Below are 26,355 nucleotides of genomic sequence, written 5' to 3'. Positions count from 1 at the left end.
GAGATTATTTTATTTCTTTTGACTTCCATCATTTCAATTGAGAAGTCAGTGGTTGGTCTTATTGTTGTTCCTTTGTAGGCAATATATCCTTTTTTACTCTTCTGACTGGTCTTAAAATATTCTCTTTGTATTCATTTTTCATCAGTTTTACTACCAGATGAATAGATTATTTCTCTAGGTTACTCTGGAAGGCAGTTAGAATGAATCTGGCTGACTCTAAGACTTTAGGAATCCCAATAAATGGCCTGAAGTACTTGTCAACCTCCCTTTCTCCTATAAGTTGAATTTTGGCCTCCCTCACTCTTTGGGATTTCCAAAAATTCAGCCTCTCAGCTTCTGATTTCTAAATGGTACCTGCCTCAAGCAAATAGTGAAGCTGATTGGCATACCCTCAGTGGTTTTTTCCTTCTTCTAAGATCTTGGTTCTTGCTGCCTTGGTAGCTCTCTGATACTTCAAAAAAAACTTTTTTTTTAAAATGTTTTGCTCTTCCTCACCATCTATCTCTGTCTCTCTCTCCCCTACTCCCTCTACCTGCTACCAGAACCTGCCTGTGTTTTCTCAATACCTATCTTCTCTCTTAATAAACACTTTATTTGCCTCACTAAAAAAGTTAATGTTTTATACATTTTTCTAGTTGTTATCAGTGGAAACATTGAACCAATACAAGTTAGCTTGTCATAGCTGAAAGACTTTCATTATTTTCAGCTATTTTTAATAGTTTCCTAGGTTTCTATATCAGTCCAGAAAAATATATTTATTTTCTTCTGTTCTGTCTCCTCATCTTGCCAACACTATTGCTGATGACCTTTGTGTGAGATAATGTCTTTGTTGGCATAGCTGTTCTTCATTGCTGAAATCTGTGTATACTCTAACTTTTTGAGACAGCTTCTCCTTTAATCCCTGCTACACTACAAGATGTAGTTTTATTTTTAAAGATAAAGATGTAATTTTATTTTTAACATTTATAAATGTATTACAAAATTACGAAGGTATAACAACTCATACTCACGTACTCACCAGCCAGTTGAAGCCCTTTTGTATCCTCTCTGATTTTATCCTTTTCCATGTCTGCCTAAGGAAACCAGTCTGTTGAATTTATTATTTATATTTTTGTACATTTATAATTTTATTGCATATGCATGAATAAAAATTACATAATTTCATTTATCATGCCATATATATTTTTGTGAAACTGCTTTTTTTTGGTTTGATGTTATCCTTATGAGATCCATGTTTTTCTAAATCTAAGCAACTTTATTTCATTTATTCTCCTCATGTGGAGAATTCCTTGATATAAATATACCATGGTTTATTTAGTTCTCCATTGATGAATATTCAGATTATTTCAATTATTTTCTATTACAAACAATACATTCTTGTATTTATTGTGCACCTGTGCAAGAGTTTTTCTAGGACACATGCCTCACTGTGGTATGGCTAGATTATAACATATTCATATTTTCAACTTTGCTAGATGTTGATAAATTGTGCTCCAAAGTGTTTGTACCAATTTATACTCCCTCTAACAATGGTTAATTCTCCTTGACCTTCATTCCGTCTGGTACTTGGTATTTTCAGACTCTTTTTTTTTTTTTTTTTTGCTGAAATTAAAAGATGTGAAATGGTATATATATATTGGGGGTTAGGCCCTTGACTGTTGCACCATTTGTAAAGATTTTCTCCCATTCTGTGGATTGTATTTTCATTTTTTAAATGGTTTCTTTCGCTGTACAAAAGCTTTTGAGTTTAATTAGGTCCCATTGGTTTATTTTTGTTTCTATAGTCATTATTCTAGGAGGTGGATCAAACAAAATGTTGCTGTGATTTATGTTGAAGAGTGTTCTGCCTATGTTTTCCTCTAGGAGTTTATAGTATCTGGTCTTACATTTAGGCCTTTGGTACATTTAGGATTTCTGCTGAGAGAAATTAAAGGAAATCTAAGTAAATGGAGAGATATACTGTGTCATGAGTTAGACTCAACATTGTGATGTAAATTCTCCCCATGACAAAACACACTTTAAAAAGTTAAAACTTAGTTTTATTATTAAACTTAGTTCAGCCAGCAAATTTGTGCTCACTCCCATTTACCCTTGCATCTCTTTCCTTATTTCAGTTATCCCCAAACTTGCCAATGCAGTACGTGAAATTCCATTTAGAGTATAAATTCCCATCATAAAGAGATATGCTGAGTATTTTCATTTTATTTAGATTTTGAGACAAATGGGCTAGGATTCACTTTTACATCTGCAGGAAGAGAAGGGGCAACTATGAAATTTGATATGAAATTCTAAGCTGACCTCTGAGACTCAAAGAACTTTCTCATCAATAAAATGTAAGCAGAACAGCCAAAAGAAGCACTGGAAATAATAGTATTTTTAGCAAATTGTAAAAGGGTTGTGGTCTCTTAGCTTCAGTGACTGCTCTTGTCCTAGTTGGCTTTATTGTTCTATCCCATTGGGTCAGGATGGCTTTTCTGGCCCCATTCCACTTCCCTGGTCCCATCAGTCGAAATTGATATGGGCTACAAGGACCAAAGTATACCTCCAGAGCCAACTGGGGATCTGTCAGGAAGAGCCATGGTATGTTAGGCTTTGCCCCTATGAAGGAGCCCAGCTCATCCATGTATGTGATGTAATCTGTCTGCAAAGTCTGGCTCTGGCCAAACCTGAGGAAAGAAAAGAATATATTAGAATGAATGCCACAGTTTTTTGTTTTTGTTTTTGTTTTTTAATGAGAGTTGCAATGTTTATTTCGATTCTCTCTCTTTTAATCTTTTTTAAAAATTACTCAATATACATTTATAGTTGTACAATGATCATCACAACCCAATTTTATAGCATTTCCATTCCAAACTTCTCTCTCATTTATTTTTTTTTCTTTTTTTCTTTTTTGCCACATAGACATTATGTGGGAATTCCTGGGCCAGGGATTGAAACTGTGCCACACAGCAGCAACCAGAGCCACAGCGGTTGAGTACACAAGAGCCTCAACGCACTAGGCCATCAGAGAACTCCCCACAATTATGAACAGAAGCACCAATTTCTTATTTTTTACTCTCAGAAAAGTAATATTTTAGTCAGCCCCTCCTGTAATACCGCCACTCCTCACTTTTTCCACAACATTGAATTTATCCTTTGTTCCTTGGTTGTAAATGGGCTCTTTTGTTTTTATTTTCCCCTCTCCTTCCTAATCTCTATCAAAGTTTGGTATTATTTTTGGCTTTTGTCTCTAGCCATGTGGCCTGACTCTAGAGTCTCAAGGTGACTGGTTAATTTTGTTTACTTTTTAATAAGTGGTTATTCTTTATATGACATTGCTTAGGATCTCTCCTAATGTTAGATTTTATATGTGTTTAAAATTGGGTTTATGTATGGTTTTAATATTGCTACAATTTACTAATATAAATTGTTTCATAGGTTTAGTTGGTGTGTGACCTCATTTGCTTTTAGAAACTGGTTATTTAAGCAGTGAGATTGACATTGACCTTTCTCTTTCCTCTTCTTTATTCCTATTGCCTCTAACATATGGGATGATAAGCAGAGTGAGCTGCCTGAATTGTTAGCGTATAGTATAAGAGTGCCCACTTCACAGAGCTGTCCTGTGAATGGGAAGAGGTGCAGGGGAGGTTTTGTTGAGTCTGAGAAAACCCATGTCTTCTCTTTTTTAGGCCCTTAGCCAGCGACTTTCTTGGGGCATTCAATGAAGGATGTTAGTGGGGCCTGAAAGTGGAAAGAAACTTCCTACATAGTCACTTCCTTATCTAAAAGTGATCCATTATCTAATTATTTTTTCAACAGATTTTTATATTTAAAAAAGATTGACTTTTATAGGCGTAATTAACAATTAAAAAGAGTACATTTAAGTATCTGATGTTGAGCTTCTTAACTTTCTACAAATCTCACGGTTACTTGAAAACTCATGTTTGGATTAATCAGAAGTGAATATTTTTTTTAGTAGAAAATACTAGGGCAGATGGATTCAATTTAATTCTTCATTTTGTTTTCTTGTTACAGTACTGGCATTGCTCAGTTCCCAGCTAGCTAGTTTGCTGACAGACATGGGGCTGATAGGAAAGGAGCTGTTGGAGAAAGACAGTCATTTCGCAATCTCAGCACTATTGGCATTTTGAACTGGATAATTCATTGTTTAAATGGACTCTTTTCTGCATTGTAGGATATTTAGTAGCATCCCTGTTTTCTACGCATTGGATGCCAGTATTTCACTTGCAATGATCAAAAATGTCTCCAGATTTTGCCAAATATCCCCTTGGGGTAAAAATCACCCCTGTTTGAGAAGCTGTGCTGCGGTTATGCAGGAGCAATGTAATGACTATTTTTTGCCTATCTAATACTGCTTGGTTATAGTGGTGCACTTTGTCTAGTGTCAGGATTATAGAAACAATGTTTTCCTACATATAAAGGCAAATTTTAGGATTTGTTCATTAGCAAGTACCATCTCTTACCACTTGAGTTTCTTCCTCATTTTCTCATCAGTGTCATCCATCATTTCATCTGTGGTTGGCAGAGAGCAGGAGTCTAAAAAGGAAATGAAGAGAGGCGTTCCCATTGTGGCTCAGTGGGTTAAGAACCTGACACAGTGTCTGTGAGGATGCAGGATCAATCCACAGGGTATCACCAGGTAGAGGTAAGATGCTAATAATGAATGGGAAGTATTCATGAGAATGTTATAACTTCTCCTGCCATTGTCACAAAGGCAAATGAACCACAGTCAGTAACCAGAAGAGGATTCCACCGAAGCATAGACATTTTCAAAAACTAAAAATTTTTCTTTTGCCCCTTCAAATATCCTCCTTAGCTGTAGGCTGATGTTGGAAAATCCACTAGAAAGTAAGGGACCAAAATTTTGGTAATTTCCAAGACAGTACATGCTCAAAAGTATTTGCTGTATGAATAAATGATGCCATTTGTTTCATGTAAATTTCTGGGGTTTATGAATTATATCTGATCTTCCTGTAAAACATCAGGTACTTGGAGTGTTGTGCCTTTCAAGAGAAAAAGAGAATAGAATCATTTTACAGAGAAGCACCCTTGCAAAAGATTTCATGATGGTTTTGAAAAATAGCAATCCTTTGTGGTACATTCGAAATAAAAACTTATTTGTCCATAACATTTAAAACACACACACATGATTATAACTTTTTTCATTACTTTCAGTCTTAAGTTTTTATGGACGGTATGTTGGGTAAGGTACACCTATATTGTCCAAGATTTTTGAACCCAACCCTTGAATAAAAGGACACTTTTAATAACGGTAGTGGTCAATATGACTGGAATAAACTAAATAAGAATTTGAGACATTGCCTTTCTATGCATAATCCTCATATTTTTGATTTCCCCACACAATCATACTTGTAGCCCATGAAGCCCGTGGGGTCTAGAGGGAAGAAAGGGAAGAAGACTATCAGTTGAGTAGGAGTAGCCTGAAGCTGTTGACACCACTAATGTTTCAAAAATGCTTTGACATCCACTAGGGCCCTTTCAACCTCTGCAGTGTACCTTGACATTGCCTCGACCCACTGCTGTCCTTCTCTTGCTTTTTATAGCCTTGCAAAGTCCTACCAATTCCCCTATAAGAAGTCTAAGCTCTTTATCATAGCTTATAAGGCCCTCCATGCTTGGGTTACTTCCTCTATCCCTTGTTACTCCTTGTCTCTGTTTTATATTTTCTTAGACCAAAATGCTTCTGGCACCTTACACACTGCATGTTATTCCTCACATTTATACCTTTTGTCATGCTGTTCCATCTTTATGGAATAACTCGCTGGCCAACTCCTATCACCAGAATACTCTAAAACTTTCTTTGTTGTAGCATTACCTGTACCCTATTTTAAGCTCTGTGAAATTAAGGATAATTCCCCTTATGTCCCTAAAAACTGTGCTTGGCATATAGTAGGCGCTCAGTAAATATTTGTTGACTAAATGAATGAAAGACATAATAACCCACTTACTTGTAAACACTTTAACCACCCAGCGGGCCTGCAGGTCAGCTGTGGGGATGGCAGCCCCAAGGGACTGGACTAGACCAATCACAGCCAAGGTTGGCTTCTCCATCAGTGGGGGGAAGATGCCTTTAAACAAGATGACCTCATTGTTTCTGCTTTTGATGATGGAGTCATCAAGGAAGGGGTAGGCATAGCCATAGCCTGTTGCAAAGATGACAAAGTCAATGGCCTCAAACATTGTCCCATCCTCAAACACAGCTGAGGTCTCTGTGAATTCCTTCACGCTGGGCTTGATGGACACGGTGCCACATAGGATGCGGGATGGGAGCTCATCATTGAACACAGGCTCTTTCCTCAGGGTGCTGTGCAGAAATGAGGGGAAAAGCCCTTGCTGTAAAAGTACCTCGTTTCCAAGAAATATCTACAACTGTCCCCAGCATTCAAACCAAATTTGAGCAGTTAAACATTAGCATGAGGACAATGGTAGTCTCTTCTTTTGGTCAAGTACTTTCCTATTGCTAGTAATAATCCTTAAATATATCTGTCTGAGCTGCTTCTTTTGAGCCCTTGAAACCTGAAGATTCTCTTGTGGATACTTACACTATTCTCACCAAATAGATGAAACTAAAACAAATCCCTAGCCATAATAAAGTGGTTAAAAGTGCTAACTCTGGAGCCAGATGGCCAAGTTCATAACCTAGTTCCATCTCATACTAGCTGCTCCTTTTCTATATTTGTTTCCTTATATGGAAAATACAGAATAATATAGAATCCTCATAAGATTGTTGTGTGAGTCAAATGGACAATTATCTGAAAAGCACTTAAAACAGTGCCTGGCACACGCAAGCATCAGTATTCTGGGTGAACTATTATTATAACTAAGCTCTCATTTTACATGAGGAAATCAGATCCACTGTGGTGGGATATTTCATTGCCGCGTTTCCTTTCCTCAACTGTGGTCATGAAGTACAACAACTTTGCTACTGCACTTCAGTTGTCAAATTTCTGGATTTTTTTTTAATCACATTCTTCATTTTGACTCAAATTTCCTTCAGGGATTCTGGAATTTCTTCTGACTACCTCAAACACTAAGAAACTTTATAAATCTTAGAATTTGTTTCTATTTTTTACACTGTTCTCTATCTCTATAATTTTGCAACCTCTTCTTTTACCTTATAAGGTGGTAATAAGTAGGTCACAGCCAAACCTGTTTTCCAGAGGGGTGAGAAGGTGCCATCAACACCTTATGGTAATTGGAACACTTCCTGGAAGGGAGCTTAGTTCTAAGAATGAATGGATTTCCAAAACTATGTTTTAATTGTCTGAAGGACAAAGCCAGTTTGCAGTTATACTTACAAGACCAAAAAAAAAAAAAAATGCCAAAACTTAATGAGTTCAAGCTTTGATACTTCTATTATATTAAAATAATTTAAAATACGTTAAAAATTATTTAAATCATTTTTTTTTTGTCTTTTGTCTTTTCCGGGCTGCACCCACGGCATATGGAGGTACCCGGGCTAGGAGTTGAATCAGAGCTGTAGCTGCTGGCCTATGCCACAGCCACAGCAACACAGGATCCGAGCTGTGTCTGTGACCTACACCACAGCTCACGGCAACACCAGATCCTTAACCCACTGAGCGAGGCCAGAGATTGGACACACATCCTCATGGATGCTAGACGGGTTTGTTAACCACTGAGCCACAATGGGAACTCCCTCTAAATCATTTTTTTTTAATTAACATTTTTTTTCCTTAGGGATATCACAGTCTGCCAGACAAGGTAGTATAAAGGCTATGGAGTGAGGGTTTGGCTACTAAACCTGTCATTTACTTCGCTGATTTATAATTTCTATTACTTAAAAACCCATTTCTCCAAACAAAATGAAACATTCTTGCTAGCATGAACCAATGATGAAATCTCTCAGGAATCATTTTCTTAACCCACTTAAGTATTCTTTTTTCTATTGATATACTGATTCTTCTACCTAGGATTCCTTTCTAATTAGTAGGTGCTGGACTTTGTCTCTATGGAGAAGTAAGTAAACAAATCTTATTTCACAGACTACATGTTCCATGCTTCTTGATTTTCCTGCAGAAATGTCAACCTTACAAGGAGATGTGCACCTTCATTTTAAGACTTTCTACCTGCTGAGACATATTAATTATATTACTTTGTTAATTGCTCCTTGGAAATCTATTAGAAGAGACCAATAAAGACCAATATTTATAAAGCTTCATAGTTCATAAAGTAATTCTTAATTTTTAATTTTACTGAATACCACAACATTTTAGATTTCTACCCTTCTTCCTCCATGAGTGTGGACAAGATATTCCTCAAAAAAAACCAATTTATGGGGTGGTTGAGCCCTCAAAATTCTATGCTACAGCTTATACAACCATAAATGAATCCTGAATGTTAGTGTGATCTAACTGCCTGCTACATGCTCATTTTGCATTCTTTCATATTCCTTTTCCCACTAGACTAAACTTAATAAGATTTTTCATCACATTCATGGTCTCTGAGAATCCTGTGCCACCTGTGCTTCCTTAGTTTAATCCCACTGGCTTCAGTGAGACAACTAAAGCAAGACATGGAGAGAAAGAATTCAACTTAAACCAGTGCCCCACTGTTTACAATAATAAAATACATATTATTTGTAGTACCCATTTAAAGGCATCAGGCCATAATTCTCGTGCTTAAACCATGTGTTCATCTTCTTGACATATAGCCAGTCAGAGACAAATGATGGAAGGGCATTCCGGAGAAAGGATGCAAAGCGGGTAACATACACCATGTCCCAAGGATAGCCATCGTCCCAAACCCGACTCATGACCCAGGAACCGCTTCTGGTGCTGATAATGACCTGGTGGGGATGGCAACAGAGATTTCAACATCTTTCTGTAAGAATTATGCAAATACAACACAATTCTTTGGAAACCCACATACGTTTCCATCAATATCCAGATAGGAGCCTTTTGGTCAAGATGAATAGTCCATGATTAAAACTAGGTAGAGGCATATCTACTCTCTCTTCTCAACCCCAGAGCATGAATGCATAGGTGTTGAAAGATTGAAAACCTGACATCTTGGAACAAGAGGGCTCTATATTCAACTGTGAAAAGTTTAATCTCTATAGACTCTGTATTCAACTGTAACAAGTTTTATCTCTATAGACTCTAATACTACGATGGTGGGTCTTTTAGTAAAGACCAGCCAATCCAGTGAGCCTCAGGGGTGGTGGGTGGTGGTAGTTGCTGGGTTGAGCGGAGGAAATGCAGCTAAATCCCTAGCTGAAATTAGGCTAAAGCAATGCAAATGATTTGATTCTGTTCTCTGTGCCTTGTCCCCTTTTCCTGTCCTCCCTAAATAGCTTCTCCAGGTTATCTCCAGCTAGGCATCCCAAACCATGACAGCTACCTCAGCCCTGAGGTTTCTCATCTATTTTACCACTTTTACAGTAATCTAGGGGAATTTGACTTTAAATAAACCTTAGGGTTTTGTTTGTTTGTTTTACATCCGCTTAAGATTTTATATATTGAGCACCAAACCTTTTGAATCTTATACCTGTGTGGCCAGACGACTGAGCTCAACCGCAATGTCGCATCCTGAGTTCCCCAGGCCAATCACAAGAACCCTCTTCCCCTTGAACACTTCTGGACCCTTGTAGTCCCGGCTGTGGAAGTAGTGGCCTTGAAACCTGTCCAGGCCTAAATGGAACATGGAGAGTAATTTGAATTGATTTTCATAATACATGATGAAGATTCACCTTTTTAGCTATTTTTTATTTTTAAATCTCTTATCGGTCTGAATTAAAATAATTTCCCTAATTGCAATGCATTTATTCTTTTAGTGATTTTTGATAGTAAATCCCCAAATAATTACTTTTAGAGCCTTTAAAAAAACTTAAGGTATTCAAACTTAAATTTGGTAATAATAATAGCTAGTATTTATTGCATACTTATTGTGGGTCAGCTAAAGTGTTTAATCTTGATAACATAAGTGATTGGTATTACTAGTGTTGTCTCTATTTTAAAGGACAAGGAAATTGAGATGAAGAAGTTAAGAGACTTGTCTAAGGTTACATAAGGATCTGGTAGAATGAGGAGTCAAGCCCAGGAGTTCTACACTCAGAACCCTTCAATATACTGCTTCTTAGCGTTAATGGTTTCAATCTGCTATTCTCCCTGAATCTCTACTCTTTAATTCTCTTGGCTTATGAATAGCATGCTTTGAAGTATGAACTCTAGGAGGAAGAAAGCTAAGTAGGGAGGGAAGAAGGAAGAAGGAAGAAAGGAGGGAATAAAGAAGTTGCTTGTGTAATGTATTTATTTGATGTTTGCTACTTTTGCATAGTAAAGGAATGTGCCACTACACACATACACACGCTGTAATTTCTAAAGTTAATTTGCAAAATGGGGATATAAGTGAAATTTTAATAGCCAGGATTCCTCTCTATGGACACATATCTTCCTCTGATCTCTGACTTGCAGTTCTTTTTAGATTAAGGCCCATGATCACTACTTTCCACATAACATTAGACTTAAAAATGCTGTTTTGAAACATTTGGAATCTTAAGGGTAATCATTATGTAAAATCTGTGGAAAGTTCTGTTTCAATCCTTGATATTTGTGTATAAGTCCCCAGATTATTACATATTTTCCAAACTTACCAGGAAAAGAATCTGTTGGTAGGTTGGGGTATACATGGTGTCCTGAACAAATCATTACAGCATCAAAAATAGTGGACTCCTGCTTTCCATCCTTTTCTGAAATAACTTCCCATTGACCAGTCACTAAGAAGTTGGGACATTTCTTTATACTAGAAACCAGGGTCTTAAAGAAAACCAGAAAAAATTCCTGCTATTACAATTCTATGGGTTCTTTGTTTGTTTGCTTTCTTGCAGGGTTTCTGTAAAGAAAATAATTCTCATGCACTCTCCCGCTTATTGAGAAATATATGGGAAGATATTCAAATAAGAGTCACAGTAAATCTTCAAATCTCACAATGAAAATTGCTCACTGGATTATTTTTACTTTTTTGACATCTAGTTGGTAGATTGGGATAAATTACACTGAGTGTTCTTATGAAAGTTGCTATGTCTTTTGCATATGGCCACTCTTCACTGACATTCATGGCTTTTCCCTTTCTGACCTCACCTTCTCCATTAACATAGGATACTCCATAAAATGGGATTATATGGGATGATATGGGAAATATTCTATAAATATGGGATTGTCTTAGGGTTCCATCCTTGGTCTCTCTCTCCCTACTTTTTTTTTAGGGCCAAACTTGGAAGTTCCCAGGCTAGGGATCAACTTGGAGCAATAGCTGCCAGCCACAGCCACAGCCACAGCAACGAAGGATCCAAGCGGTGTCTGTGACCTACACCACAGCTCATGGCAATGCTAGATCCTTAACCCACTGAGCGAGGCCAGGAATCAAACGTGCAACCTCATAATTACTAGTTGGTTTCATTTCCACTGTGTCTCAAATCCATCCTTGGTCTCTTCTTTGCAATGTACAGGCACTCTCCCCTGAAAATATGAGTCATAATGTGACTATTATTTAAATATGGGTAAAATTATACTATATTAAATATAATAAACACTAAAGTAATAAAAACGACTATGTTAAATATAACCCCAAAGCATAATTTTGCTGATATTTTTTCTCACTGCACATATGTGTTCTATATTTAACAGTAATTGATTGAGGCTTAGTTTTAAACAAACATAAAGTATTACTGATATTTATGGAGATAATGTCTCTATGCCATAACTCCTAAGACTCCTAATCTTAAGGAACTAAGTGGGTGAAGGATGAGGACATTTGGTTATAGGAATCATTAATTTTAGTTGTTATTCTCTTAATAATAACAGAATTTCTAACAAATACCACATGTTTTAGAACCACAACTCCTTGGCATTGAACCTACAGAAGTTGAAATATGAACTAGAGAATCTGGGATTGTTTCTAGATCACAAGCATTTGAGGGTGCAAGGAGCACTATGCTGGTGAAGCTGTCCCCAGGATTTTCTATAGTATTTTAAAAGCTCTTAGAGACTAGTGGAGAACGTGTTTTAAGAGGAAACAAAAACAGTGCATGAATAATTTATCATCTGAACTAACATTTGATTGGCGAGGTACCTGAATATTTGGCTTTGATTTCTGGGATAGAGTGCTTGATGTTTGCTTCTCCTCTAATCCATAAACATGATATCAATAGCACAAGTTATAAGGCCCTTACCTCAAACTTTATATATCTTAAAAGATTCTTCTTTTGAGCAAATGTCTTTATGTATTCCTGGAGCTTGCTTTGGTGCATATAGTTGGGATAGTCATCAGGGTATGGGAAGTCTGGAAAGCACATCATCTCTTTGGAAGAGTTGGTAAATACAGACTGGTAAATGCTGGCTCTGCCTTCTTCTGCATGGTCCTAGAAGAATAATGAAGCTTAAAAAGGAAACCAAGAATGGCATTCCCCTCAGTGAATATTCAACCCTCAGTTTACTGAAACCTTAACATGTAAAAAAAATGAAAAAAAAATTGATAGCTCTCTATAAAACATGGGAAGGAAAGCCTTCAGAATAGCAGTTGGCACAGAGCTGGTGCACCCTCCACTTTGGTTCTCTTCTGCTAAATTAGCCCCAATTTAGCTCTATGTTTACAGTTTCATAGAGTTTTCTTTTTCTTTTCTTTTTTCTTAATCACATCACTGGTTCTGATTTCATGCTCATGTTAAAAAACATAACTAAATGGTCCAAAGGAGACTGTGGCTTTTATCCTATTTGATTGGCTAAATGGAATTCAGTGAACTCTTCACCAGCTACAGAACCCTCTAATGAAGCTGTTTCCTGGAGTAATCAGAATCACCTGAAGAGCTCCTTAGACCTGGGCCCCACCTCAGAATTTCTGGTTCAGTGTGTGTGGGACCTGAGGATTTGCATTTCCCACAGGTTCCATGTGCTGCCGATCCTCCTGGTCCAAGGACCACCTCTGAGAACCACTTCTGGATTGTAAATGAATTCTGTGCTCGAGGGGTTCCTTAACTCACCAGTTAGTAGTATACACTCCTCACCAAAGAAACACTGGCAACCAGAAGCCTTAGAACTTGTGTTAAATCTTGGCATCTTATTTTAAAACCACTGTGTAATTGAAAGTGGCTTCTTAGAGGAGCAGTTGGAGGCTAAGTTCAAAATAAACATTTCCTTTCTGTTTCAAGAATGGGATAAAATTCACAGGGTATGCTGCCTTGAAAGTACATCTGAAAGCTGGCAGTCTCTGTTTCCCTAAATCCTGAAGGAATTCTCATGAAAGGAAGGAAAAGGATGGAATGTTATATTGATCCTGGGTTCAAGATCTCTATCTCTCTTCAGCCCAAAAACCCCACTTGAGAGGACTGGGTCTCTGGAGATTGTCTGAGAACTCGGCATTTCCCAAGTGACAGTAAAAGTTCCTCTACTCATGGTTGCCATATTTCTCATAATAGCTATGCTCAGAGATTTTAACTTTTTAAAACCTCACTTGGAAATTTCTGCTAGGATCAGAAAAAAGAAGGCTCATGCTTGGCAAGTTCTCAGATTTAAGTCTGTGCATTCACCTTTAGCTGGTAACTTTTGCAAATTGTTGTGAGAAGGAGAGTGGAGAGGAGGTTTCTTAGCTGCCCATTGAAGGTGGGGGCTGAGCTGTGGGGGCTGGGGACTGGTTAAAAAAAAAAGTAAGATTCTGCTATGGGAAACAGAGGTAATAAGATCATGCATTATTTCCATTGTTAATGAATCCTTGCTCTTTTACCCCTGGACTCTAGCCAATCATAACATGAGAAGGGAAGAGCATGTGTCCTACAGCTCCTTGGAATTTTTCCTAAAAGGCTGTTCTCCAAACAAAGCAAAACAGGCATATTATATAACAACAGGCAATTGCTCCAGAGGGCTCATATTTTCATTACTTTAATATGTGGGGTAGTTTGAGCCAGTAAGGAGGAAATTAAGCTCAGACTCTGCTGCTGGCTGAGAAAACCTGTCGAATACCCAGCGATCCAAGTAGCTCTGGGGGCTGTTATCACCATCTGTCTTGGGTTATAACAATGCCCATCTCACATCTTCCCCACTAGGACATAAGCAACTTGAGGGTAAGGTCAGAGGCTAATTCAAGACTGCTGTGTGTGTATTTTATGAGTCTGCCTTGATCTTCTTTCACATTGCATTTCTGTTTATGAGTCCCAGCTCTGCTTGCCTAGATGTATCCTCAAGGTTCAGCTCAAAAGTTGCCTCTTTTCTCATACTTTTTCTTGTCTTCTCCTCCATCAATCGGAAGTCATCTCTACTTCCATCAAGGTCTGTCTTTACTGACCTAATCATATCTATCCTATTCACCCGTATGCTGATTATTATAATACTTGTTTCCTCTCTGCTCTTAGAATACTGGCTGCCTCCTGTACCTCTTAACTGCAGCTAAACCTAACATATACATAATGAACTCAAATGTATATTTGGTGAATGAATAAATGAACGAATGAATGAAACAAAAAGTCAGTTCTGGTTCTATTATTTTCCCCTTTGCAATCAAAATGATACTGACCCACTGTATGTGGCTTGTTGAGCAACCTCTTATTACACCAGCAATAAAATATTTTGAGATCATGAAGTCCTATTTTGGAGTATATGAAACTTAAGACACGCTCACATTCAGCCTCCTAGTATTTAAGCCCCGTTTGGTTTACATCTTGCAGAAAAATCACACAGTGAAAAGTTCAGAATTATCAGGTTTCTTTCTCCTGGAATACCTTCTGCCTAACAGGATTTGCAAGATGAAAACTTATGTAACACACTTTTTGAAAATCCCTTTTTGATTGTACAGAATATGAAGTAAATTTTCTTATAAAAGAAAGGAAGGGTTGATGTGTATGGAGGAGGCTAAAGTTTAGAATGTTTGTATGCATTTATATCCTCACAGGGCATTTGGGTATAATTCTATTTATATACAATGACATAATGGAAAAAAGGCATCTCCTCCTGTGGATAACCCTGAGTCTGACTTTGCATCTTATTGATCTATCATCTAATGTTTCCTTAAATAAATTTTCTGATTTGGCTGCTCTGGTTAACTTACCAATCCCTATATATACCATGGTCATTGCCTTCTCTGTGCCTTTCATGGATTGTTAATCACCCCTACTTAGAAAGCTTTCCCATATGGTGTTGGCACACTGCCCTGTTGGTGACACCATTCTCTGGAGTTGTGTCACATAAAGATTCTCTACTTTTCTTGTCTGAGAACATCCTTCAAGTCTCAGCTAAGCACTGCTCTGGTAGGAAGTTTCCTTGACTTGATGTTTTAGAAGTCCAGCCTCATCTAAATCTTGAGGCACTTATTTATTAAGTTGATAGTCTCCAAGTGCTATTCTTCTGAAAAGTTCTATAATCTCTTTTTTGAACTTTTAGGGCTAGACATATTTTGGAATTTGTAGATTTTTGGATTTTTCTCCATAGCACTACTAGCAAGGTCTGGTATAACAGCCTATAATCAAATGGCAAAACATAGACTGGAACAACTAAAGACTCTAAACAGACTCATGTCAATTCAGTCATGTTTCTGGCTGTATGACTTTAGGACAGGTTTTGCTGTTAAATGAGTTTTTGCCCATTTTCTCTTCTTTCTTTCTTTCTTTCTTTCTTTCTTTCTTTCTTTCTTTCTTTCTTTCTTTCTTTCTTTCTTTCTCTCTCTCTCTTTCTCTCTCTCTCTCTCTCTCTCTCTCTCTCTCTCTCTCTTTCTCTCTCTCTCTCTTTCTTTCTTTAAAGGGCTGTACCCACTGCATATGGAGGTTCCCAGGATAGGGATCGAATTGGATCTGTAGCTGCTGGCCTACACCACAGCTCACAGCAATGGCAGATCCTTAACCTACTGAGCGAGGCCAGGGGTCAAACCTGCGTCCTCATGTAGCCTAGTCAGATTCTTTTCCACTGCGCCACAACGGGAACTTCATTTTTGCCCATTCTCTATCAAAGGATTGTGGACCTATATTAAAACTTGTTACACCAAATGAAGTAGAAACCATTTGCGTAGAGTGATTATGTCACAGATGTGTCATTCAACCACCTAGTACAAAAGTCTGTCAAAATAGATTCTCAAGCAACAATTAATTATTGCTAATAAGTAATAAATAACCATTTCATGATTCAGGCTAAACATATCTTCCTGAGCAAATGTAAATTGAAAAAAATTTAATTCATAAAAATATAACTCTTGATTATTTCCTGATGGAAAATACAAATGAATGATCTTGTATCTCATGTAATATTTTCATAGTTATAGGACCTCCAGTTTTTTGTCTTAGCAAAAGCTCTTGAGGTGAATATGAATGCGTTCTAAGCTGGCACTGATAGACTCTATTGGAACACCCTGTTGCATTTGGGTAATAAGCAGACCAGGATAGACTATGTTACATGATGAATGATGTGGATATAATGTCTTGAAGCCAAATAAGTATCATCTGCGTTCAATCATAATGACTGGGAAGTTCAGAACAGAGAGGCTTGAAGTTTCCTAAACCTGGATTTTGAAATTAAAAACTGTGTTTATAATGAATTTATCTTGATTATATTATTTACCTAACAATTTGTCTGAATGTCAGATATAATCATTTTTCTCTCTGGATGTGGTCTGCCAGTACTTAATAACCATATACACAAAACATACAATCACTATTTGTAATAACTTATAAAGTCTGCCCAACAGACATGAAATAATTATAAAATCATATCCTGTTGGAATTGAGAGGCAAATTAGAAGTAACTTAATTTCCAACCCTCTCCATTTGACTAATGAAGCATTTGAAGTTCAGATTGAAAAAAAAAGTGACTTTCCTGAGATCTATATGTCTAAAAATCCAGTGTTGAGACTGTAACTCAGGACTTCTGACCCCATTCTAGGTTTTTCTCTTTTTTTTAACCTCCCATTTTGGGACTTAAGAGTGATAGGAATATAGTGTTTCAGTGAAATAGAGAGGAAGTGTATAGTTTTTATGCTAATTACTGACATTAGCACTCTTTATAGACTAGAGTTTGGTTTCTGCCATCCAAGCGACAAAGTTTAATGATCTGAAGAAATCTTTTTCAAGATAAGTTTCGATGGTGTGAAATAGTTTTGAGTGATTGGACTTCCATGAGATGGAAGAGATAAGATTTTACTTTCTAGGTCCCAAGCATTTGTGACCTACCTCCCAAGTCTCAATTCGAACTGGTCACATTTGCTTTGCAATGTAACCCATCTACCTTCTATTGATATACTCACGGAGAATTGCCACAGGCCTCCAACATCATTGCTCCTTTCAAAGCAGATGGGCTCCAGCCCCTCTTCCAGACAACACCGAATGGAGGCTAAGCCACTGACGCCAGCTCCAATGATGGCCACTTTCTTTACCATGGTCATCTGTAGGTGCATCTGGAAAGAAATGTCAAAAAAGTCCCTGAATGCTTAAAATTTTTCAGAAGCAATAACTAGCCTAGGTTTATATGTTAGGATGCTTACCTTAACACAATAAGACATGGATGCACATTAAGAATTTATATGCCTTTTTGGGCTTATCAGACACAACTTAGAATAGATTTACAAGGAGATCCTGCTGAATAGCATTGAGAACTATGTCTAGATACTCATGTTGCAACAGAAGAAAGGGTGGGGGAAAAACTGTAATTGTAATGTATACATGTAAGGATAACCTGACCCCTTTGCTGTACAGTGGGAAAAAAAAATAAAAATAAAAAAAATTAAAAAAAAGAATTTATATGCTTTTTTAAAAACCACTTTTGCTAGAGTAAAATATTAAATCCAGTTTCTTCTGATGTTTTAAGATGCCAGAAATAGAGTCAGTAAACCCAAGAGCAGGAAGGACCTTGGAAATCATCAATCCAATCCTTTCAATTGCAAATGAAGCAGTTGTCACTCTGAGAAGATTGGAAATTACTTCTTCAAGATCTCAGAGCTAATAAGTAAAGGAGTCAGAAGGAGAACCCAAGCCTTCTATATAAAACCCACTGTGCCAAACTACCACTACTTACTTTGAATATCTGGCTCTAAGGAACTTTGTTTATTCTTCTTTCCCAAGAGAACTTGCAGTTCTCTAAACTTAGAAGAGAATGGCTTTAAACCATATCTTTTGATGTAAAAATTGGAGAAGGGGGAGGAGTTATTTTTCTTAAAGTAAAAATTCCTTTTTTTCTTGTATTTTTCACGATGCAGCGCCCTGGTAAAACCTGGAAGAGGAGGGGTAAGTGTGATAGGGATAGGTGAACAGGGGAGGGGAAGTGTGGAGCAGAGGAAGAAAGGAATTGGATAAGGGCAGGAATGAGGTCTCTGGTGCTGATTCCAAAAAATAAAATGGTAACTGATAGGGTCACAAAATCTGCAAAGTGAAAACTCTGGAAGATTAGAGGGACAATGTTTCTTTTCTTTCCTTTTACTTTGGAAGTATAGAATATAGAAACAAAGGCTATGCACCTGAACTATAATGAAAGGTTTTGTTGGGCCAACAGTGAAAAAGAAAGCTCAATTTTCTGGAAATTTAGGAGGGCCTGATTTGAGGAGGTGAACTAACTCTTGGAGATGATGAGTTGCACACATAGTGAACTCAAAAGGACAGAATTGTGAAGTCACTGAATCTTGTCTCTGGCTCCATCTCACTTCTATACCCACCTTTCCTACTTCTATGTACCTTCGTTTTCCTGTTCTTTCCTCCCTTCCTTTTTTCCATTTCCTTGAGTGCCCACTGTATGTCATGCATTTTAGTAGTTTATTGGGGGGGTTCAAAGAGGAGAAGACAAAGTGTTTCCATCTAGAAACATGCAGTCTAATAAAAGAGATATGATCAAAGTCACAATGGAAATGTGATTCAGTGTAGTGCTGGCACTAAGGCAGAAATATTTAGGTACACCTGGGAGAAAAGTAAGAGAGGCTTCAAGAGCAAGTGAGATGAGAACCAAGACTTGAAGGAAGAATAGATGCTTGCTAGATAGATGATGGACAAGCAGTACACAACAGCCAGAAAGAAAAATATGTGCAAAAAGTAAGAAAACATTATAGAGTGAGCTACAGTTAGTTCAGAGTTGTTGAACTCTCACGTGATGGAAACTGATGAATTAAACACGTGGAGCCTGGATTATGAAGTGTATTGAAGTGCCACACTCAAGGGGGGGATGGGATCTTGTCACTTTGAACAAGGAAGTGACAAAATCAGAATAGATTAGAAAGCCATAACAGACAGTGACTAAAATTGAGGGTATGAAAATCCAGGGGGTTATTTCATTAGTCTAGGCCAGTGTCAGGGGGAAGGAGAATAGAGACTAGACATAAGAGATATTTAGGAAGTAGATATTTAGGGACTTGAGTGATTATAGATTTGATGCCTCAAAGAAGTTCCTTCCATCTTTAAGATTTTATGTTATGGCTTATGTGTACATTACTCACGATTTAGTACAGGAAGCCAAAACCATTCTATTTTACAAAGAAAGTTATATAGTACAGGGTATTAGGTGCTTGAAATAGATGGAAGGCCTAGGGACCAGAAATCAGGGGGCTGCCATAGGCCTTATAAGGTCATACCACCAGAGCAACCACCCAAAGGGCAGGTGACTTCTGATGCCACTACAGATGCCTCCAAAGGGTGAGGTATGGAGTTGGGGTGATGGAAACACATCTGTTGGAACATGTTTGCCAATCAATATGGTCATAGAAATTTAGCTTCTGATTCCCTTTGCCTTTCAAGCCCAGACGTCTATCTCTACAGAAAAACTTAAATTGGATCCAAGTCCTAATGTCAAGGAAGTCTTAGAAATGTAGTTTTCAGGGTTCCAGTCATTAGGATACAGGAGGGAGCCCATGGGGGGAGGGTCAACATGGCCAGTATCATTAAGCAGTATCTAGCACAGTGAGTTATGTGATAGTAAATAGAAGCTTGTCCTTATTCCTAGAACACCTAAACGTATTCATATTCTTCTCTAATAGAAATTTAGTAAATGCTCTGTGATTTTTTTCCCTTTGGTTGTGTATTTTTTGATAATTCTTTGAAGACTTCAAATCTCTCCACTGTAAAATGAGAAAATTGAACTGGATAATTACTAGTCCTTCTAACAGTCTGTGAATCTCTTAAATCACTGAATAAATACTAGTTAACCTTTTCAAAGATAGAAAGTATAAGCCAAAGACAACATATATACCTTTGACCTTAACCTATGTGCCCCGTGTCTAAAAGCTGATTTAACTTGGCTGCTGAGAGCCACTTTTTAAATTGGAAGTTTCACCTGATACACCTGAAGGTACAGGAGCAGCAGAGAAGTGGAGCTTGAGAGAGAACCTTGAAGTGGGTCTCCTTCCCTTTCTTTTTTTTTCTTTTTCTGTTTTTTTTTTAGAGCCACACCCGTGGCACATGGAGGTTCCCAGGCTAGGGGTCCAATTGGAGCTGTAGCTGCCAGCCTCTGCCAGGGCCACAGTAACATGGGATTTGAGTTGCTTCTGCGACCTACACCACAACTCATGGCAACGCCAGATCCTTAACCCACTGAGCGAGGCCAGGGGATTGAACTTGCATCTTCATGGATGCCAGTCAGGTTCGTTAACCACTGAGCCACAACAGGAACTCCATCTCTCTCTCTCTTTTAAATTTTATTGGAGTGTAGTTGACTTACATTGTTGTGTTAGTTTCAGGTGTACGTTAAAGTGATTCAGTTTTTTACTTATCTCTCTCTCTCTCTTTGTCTCTATCCTCCATTCTTTTTCAGATTCTTTTCCCATATAGGCCACCACAGAGTATTGAGTAGATTTCCGTGTACTAAACAATACACACTACCATATATGGTAGTGTGTATATGCCAAGAACTGTTGGTTTGTTCCATCAAAGAGGTGGGATCAGAAGACCTTCTTCTTGCCACAAGCATAGGAAAAGGGTCTCAGTCTGACTCCTTGGAGAGACGGTGGAGGCTTTAGGGAACTCTCTCTGCTTGCCTCTTAACCAGGAGAGCTAGAGGTCGAGATTTGGACTGGCTAGCTATGAAGGACAGTTGCCTCTCTGTTGGTTTTGTTCTGCACTCCCAGAGTTTGTTGAGACAAAGCTTATGTAAGGGTTTCCTGAGGATTGGATGTGAGCCCCCCAAGAGGAGCTAATATGGGTCATATTAGATCCTATCCAATAAGGCTGCCTAGAGTCACCATAGGACCCCAGTGTGAGAAGTGGCTGCTGAAGTGTCTACCAGAATATGGTCCACTTTTCAGGGTCAAGGGAACTACTGAGAAAAGCCTTTTTTTTTTTTTTTTTTTTTAGGGTCTCTGAAGTATAAGCCAAAACAACTATCTAAATAAGAATTAGCTTTAAACATCTGTAGACTTCGGTTTTGCATGTTTCAGCTTCCGTAGGTAGCTTGTAGTTTGGAGGTCACAAACCAAAGAAATGCTTTAAATAGATTGTTATCTAGCTTCCCTTGGGACCAGACTAATATTTTAGGGGTGGGGGGAATGAGAGAATTTACTGTGACCCTTGTAGTAAGACATGAGAAGCACTCGTGTTTGACAGAAGAGCTGATTATTGCAGAACATGTGGGGGTTTGGGGAGATTTTCTAGATCACATTACATCTTGTAATTCCCATAACTCTTTCTGAGGGAGTCCTGGGACCCAAAACTGTAGCCAGAGGCCTTGTTTACTGTGATTCTAGATCCCTGGGCTTCATTCCATCCATCTCCAAGGCCTACTCTAACCACAGCAATACTCACTCTTTACTGTCTTGCCTGGGCTGGTGCCTTGCTGGTTTTGTCTTACCCCATGGATAGAAGGAGGGAGACAGGGAAAAAGATTTAAGCTTCTCTTTCTTGGACGTTTCCTTCAATAACAAGATATGATGGCACATCACCTTGAAGTTCACCCCTCAGTTTGGCCAAGAGGAGGCCCTGGGACATGTGGAGAAAAGCTGTTCAGTCAAGAAGACTGAAGGGTCAGAATAGAGGACCCCCTTTCCTTTCCTCAGTGACAACCTCATCTTCTTTGTACAACCCTGCCCCATGAAATGAACTTAGGCTCAACTCCACTCTTTTCGTGGAGATCTTCTTCTGCTGGCAGCATTAAGTTTCTTTCTTTTTCTCTTTCTCATAGGCCATTCTTCTGAAGCTGGGACCTCAAATGGCTTTGGGAAATTAACCATCCTAAATCACCATTATGTTTTGCCACTCCTTAAGCGCTAATGGTCAAGTCCCCCTGGCATTCACACTCTGCCTTGCTTTGCCCACCCCACCATTTTTCTGCACATACCTTGTCTGCCAGAATGTCTGGAACCTTTCCAGCCCATCATACACGCCACACTCCTTCTCATTTCTCTGCCTATGACCATGCTCCTTCCTGGCACAGGTCTCTGGAATTGGGGGTTGGGGACTCTTCCACTTCCATTTGGTCCATACAAGTCCTATGTATTCTTTAAGAACCCTGATCAAACTCACTCTCCTCAAGAAGGCTCTCTGGTACCTGCACAATTTGCTGCTGAGTTCACATAGATCAAATACTGTGTCCCATAGTGCCTAACATTGTAGATTTCTGGGATTGTGTGCTTATTGTTTCATGAGTGTTCTTTTTTGTTTGTTTGTTTAAAATAACTATTCAATTTTTTTAGTGTTCTGTCAGTTTTCTACAGTACAGCAAAGAGGTCTAGTCCCACATACAAATACACATTATTTTTCTCATATAATCCTCCAACATGCTCCATCATAAGTGACTAGGTATAGTTCCCAGTGCTATAAATGAGTGTTAATTCTTATTTCCATTAGATTTCATATTTCCTATCTTGGGCCATCCTGTGTACTTTAAATTTTACCTTTCTCAACACCCAGGAGGGAGTTGCATATTCAGTAGGAGCTCTGTAAGTAAATGTTGCTTTATCCCGATAAGCCCTTTCTAAGTGTTTCCTTATTAGTAACACAGAACAGTGACTAAATTCATCTGACAGATGTACTCTTTGGTAACGTGGAATTTGGAACAGATTCATCTCTTTCCACTGGAATGCTTGAGCCATTTTTTCTTTGTTTTGAATATAATATTCTATGTTTATCTTTTCAGACAAGTCTATGCCTGACACTTTTTTGTTTGTTTTTCATACTGGTTGCAAAACACATTATATTTGTTGTGTTATGTGAAACCGGCTTCAGGTTTTGGATCCACTTAAATCCATGACATTTTGGCTCACATCTTCCTCCTGCAATGGTCAGGGGGAGGTGTGGGGGAATGCAGTACATTAGATGCTGAGAAGTTTCCTAAGTTTAAAATTAGGTGAGTCATCCCACAAGGAAGATATTTTCTTTTAATTCCTCAAATGACATACTGTTTAAACAAGGTATTCCTATACTCAAACTCCCCTAGTGTTATCCAAACCTGATTTCCCTAGACTGATACTCAATTCAGCTAAATTCATTCACTAACTTACTTAGTCATTAAAACATGTTTAGTTATTATAGGCCAGGTCCATCTGTAGGCACTGGAGATTCAACAGTGTGTAAATACAACTAGTTATCGAGAAGTCATGGAGATGTGGAGAGAAATTACTGTTCCAGCATTCACTAATCTTCTAACATGTATGTCTCTAGGTATGGAGGAGGAAGACAGTGGAGAGGGGAGAGACTAAGACAAGGGCAGGTATAATTCTAGAGCAGGGAAAAATATAAGTGACACCAAAAGGAAAACAAATTACTGTATTGATTCAAATGAGAGAGAACACACATTCATATGGGGTAAATTAAAAAAGCCTCTATGGGAGGAAGTGGTATTTGAGATGGGTTTAAAGAATGCTGGCTGATTGATTATTATTTTCTCTTGACCTCAAACCTGACCTTTTTTAAAAAAAGTCTTATCTTTTTTTTAATTTTTATCTTTCATATAATTTAAAGGCTACTTTCCACTTATAGTTATTACAAAATATTGGCACAGTTATTACAAAATATTGGCTGTATTCCTCATGTTGTGCAATACATCCTCGAGCCTCTCTTACCCCCAGTAGTTTGCACCCCTTCACTCCCCAAAGCTTATCTTGCCTCTCCCCTCATCCTTTTCCCCACTGGTAAATTTAGTTTTCTCTATCTGTGAGTCTGTTTCTGTTTTGTTATATCCATTCATTTGTTTTATTTTTTAGGTTTCACATATAAGTGATGACATGCAGTAGTTTTGATATTTTTACTAGTTTGTGTATTTGTTCATTGACTATTTTCCTCCAACAAAATGTAATATTAAGAGTAGGAAATAATTTCTATCTGATTTACTGTTGAGTCCCCAGAGCTTAGAATAGATCTTTGTACATTGTAAGTACTTAATAATTTTTGGTAGAAAGCATAAATTCTATTTGTTCCTTACTATTATCATTTTTGTTACAACTTTCAGACTAAAAAACTTGGTAATTATTTTGAAGTTGAAAACATTGCACCACTATTTGCAGCAATACAGCAGTCTGAGAAATATGCAGATTACATAGTTCCACTATTAGCTGTTTATTTAGTATTCTGCAGGAAGACAGCTGATTAAGAAGAGATTGAGGGGAACCACATAAAACACTGAGCAGGAGTAGTGTTGAAAGGATTTAAATGACACAGTGAAGTTTAGGTAAGAATTTAGCATTATCTTGCTGGACAATTTTAAAGTTATAATTTTCTTTTTCGAAGGCTCTGGGTCTTTAAGTATTTAAAATGCATACTTTACAGCCTCTCTTTAATTTATATAAGCTTGGGAAAGAGGATTAATAATTGCCAGTTGTACCTTTACACAGAGGCACCTGTTTATGTACACAGAGAGAATTTTCAAGCAGTTTATCGAAATGTAGAAGGTGCATACTGGCAATATGCAGGGTCCAGAATGAGTCTTGCTTTACTTATATTAGTACCTGATATAAGGTCTTTACCTGGGCCTTCATCAAGACCTTTGGTAAATCCTACTGGGCTAGTCCCTTCTGGCAGCTACAAGAATGCATATATCTCCAACTATAGGAACTATAACTGAACAAGGACTAAAGCTGCTTACTGCTCACTACCTTGGAACTGAGGCCATACTTAATTGGGCTGCTCCCAGCCAATGAGTATGGCGGAGACACTCAACAAGCCTAATCTTTGTAGGCACAGAGCTCCTCTGATACCTAACTCTGAATCTATAACTCTCTTATGGACTTGCCTTGCCAAATATTTCTTAGACTAACTGATGGTTTAGGATGCTTCACTCAACCCTTCTCCCCTCTTTGCTTGGCTTGGCCCATTGCACCCCTGTCTGACAGTTCTCCCTGTATTCTGGCTTCTTCCCAGTAAACTCTCAGAGTTTTCTCATGATAAAATCCTTGTTCATTCAGTCCTGTCTTGGTATATGCTTCTTGGAGAAACCTAAACTAACTTATCCTTTCTTTATGACTGGACTTTTACACTCTTTGTTTTTAAAATCAGAATTGAAGCCCTATTCTGATCTCCAGACTACTTGATTGGGACTTTGACAGCCTGTCTGGTTCTTAGCGATATTCCCCCCTTTCCATTTAGGAGCTAGATCTTTTCATGTTATATGCTTCTGGTTGGAGTCTTAATAAAATGGGTGGGCCATCTAGAATCATAGTGTTCTTAGGAACTATTTTTAAGACTTTGACTATTTCTACTACATAGAAACTCACTGCTTTGGCCTCATTGTTGCTACAATCAAGAAATCACCAACTTGTCCTCCTCTCAGATATCGATTGCTACTTAAGACAAATTGGACACTGGAATTTTGACCACTGGCCACCTTTCTGTGGTACTAGCCATAGCATGAGTAGGTAAATTATGTAAGGCTGTAGCCCTGTGATTTTGGGCTTTGTTCCCTTTCATACCAGCCTGCAGTTGAGGTCCTAGCTTCCCATACATCAGGAATTAGAATATCAATCATCTAAATCAGATGTTGAAATGTATGTCCCAGGAGAGGTAACATTTTTGCAGCTATTCCCAGAAATACTTAATGAGAGTGAATTATAGATATTTTATTGAGATTACTGTGAAAGCAGAAGTATGAAAGCAATGCTTATTTGGATAACATGGCACATATTCCAAGGAGCACAAAAGCAGAAAGAGAAAGCTAGTAACTTCAAATCTAACCTTATTGCCTCCATAGCTTTTCCCAATGTCAGGGAGTGCCTTAGATTTTCTGCATATCTGTGTCTCAGACTCAACACAGAGCTGAAACAACAATCCCAAGATCCTGCAGGTCAGCTTCATACCTAGTCAGCATAGCTATGGCAGCTGTACAAAAAAAAAAATCATTTGCTTTTATTTTTAATATCTGACTCTGCACTTTTAAGAACTGGTAAGAATTTCTTGATGATACTGGAAGTGAAAAAAATCTTATGTGCTTCATATGTTCAAACTAT

The 26,355-nt window shown here is 38.0% G+C and overlaps 1 protein-coding gene across 6 annotated transcripts; it reads right to left on the bottom strand.

Annotated features, from left to right (window-relative positions):
- On the bottom strand, positions 1,898–26,229 carry LOC100523745 (putative dimethylaniline monooxygenase [N-oxide-forming] 6). Of its 6 annotated transcripts, none has more exons than XR_002335777.1 (9): positions 26,084–26,229; positions 17,257–17,406; positions 12,212–12,400; positions 10,634–10,796; positions 9,529–9,671; positions 8,628–8,827; positions 5,970–6,164; positions 4,464–4,536; positions 1,898–2,666 (listed from the first exon to the last, which is right to left on the bottom strand). XR_002335777.1 is itself a non-coding variant. In XM_021063186.1 (9 exons), the coding sequence occupies exons 1-9, from the start codon at positions 26,201–26,203 to the stop codon at positions 2,324–2,326; spliced, it is 1,737 nt and encodes a 578-aa protein (XP_020918845.1). In that variant the 5' UTR covers positions 26,204–26,229; the 3' UTR covers positions 1,898–2,323. The 6 variants fall into 6 exon arrangements, 4 of the variants coding, with proteins under 4 accessions (XP_020918845.1, XP_003130143.2, XP_020918846.1 ...); XM_021063186.1 differs by having other exon boundaries at positions 5,970–6,325; XM_003130095.4 differs by lacking the exon at positions 26,084–26,229 and adding an exon at positions 18,024–20,395 and having other exon boundaries at positions 5,970–6,325.

This window comes from Sus scrofa, chromosome 9 (assembly GCF_000003025.6).
Source record: "Sus scrofa isolate TJ Tabasco breed Duroc chromosome 9, Sscrofa11.1, whole genome shotgun sequence".
Taxonomy (NCBI): Eukaryota; Metazoa; Chordata; class Mammalia; order Artiodactyla; family Suidae; genus Sus; species Sus scrofa.
Note: the sequence above shows the minus strand (reverse complement) of the source record. Positions and strands in the feature narration are given on the sequence as shown.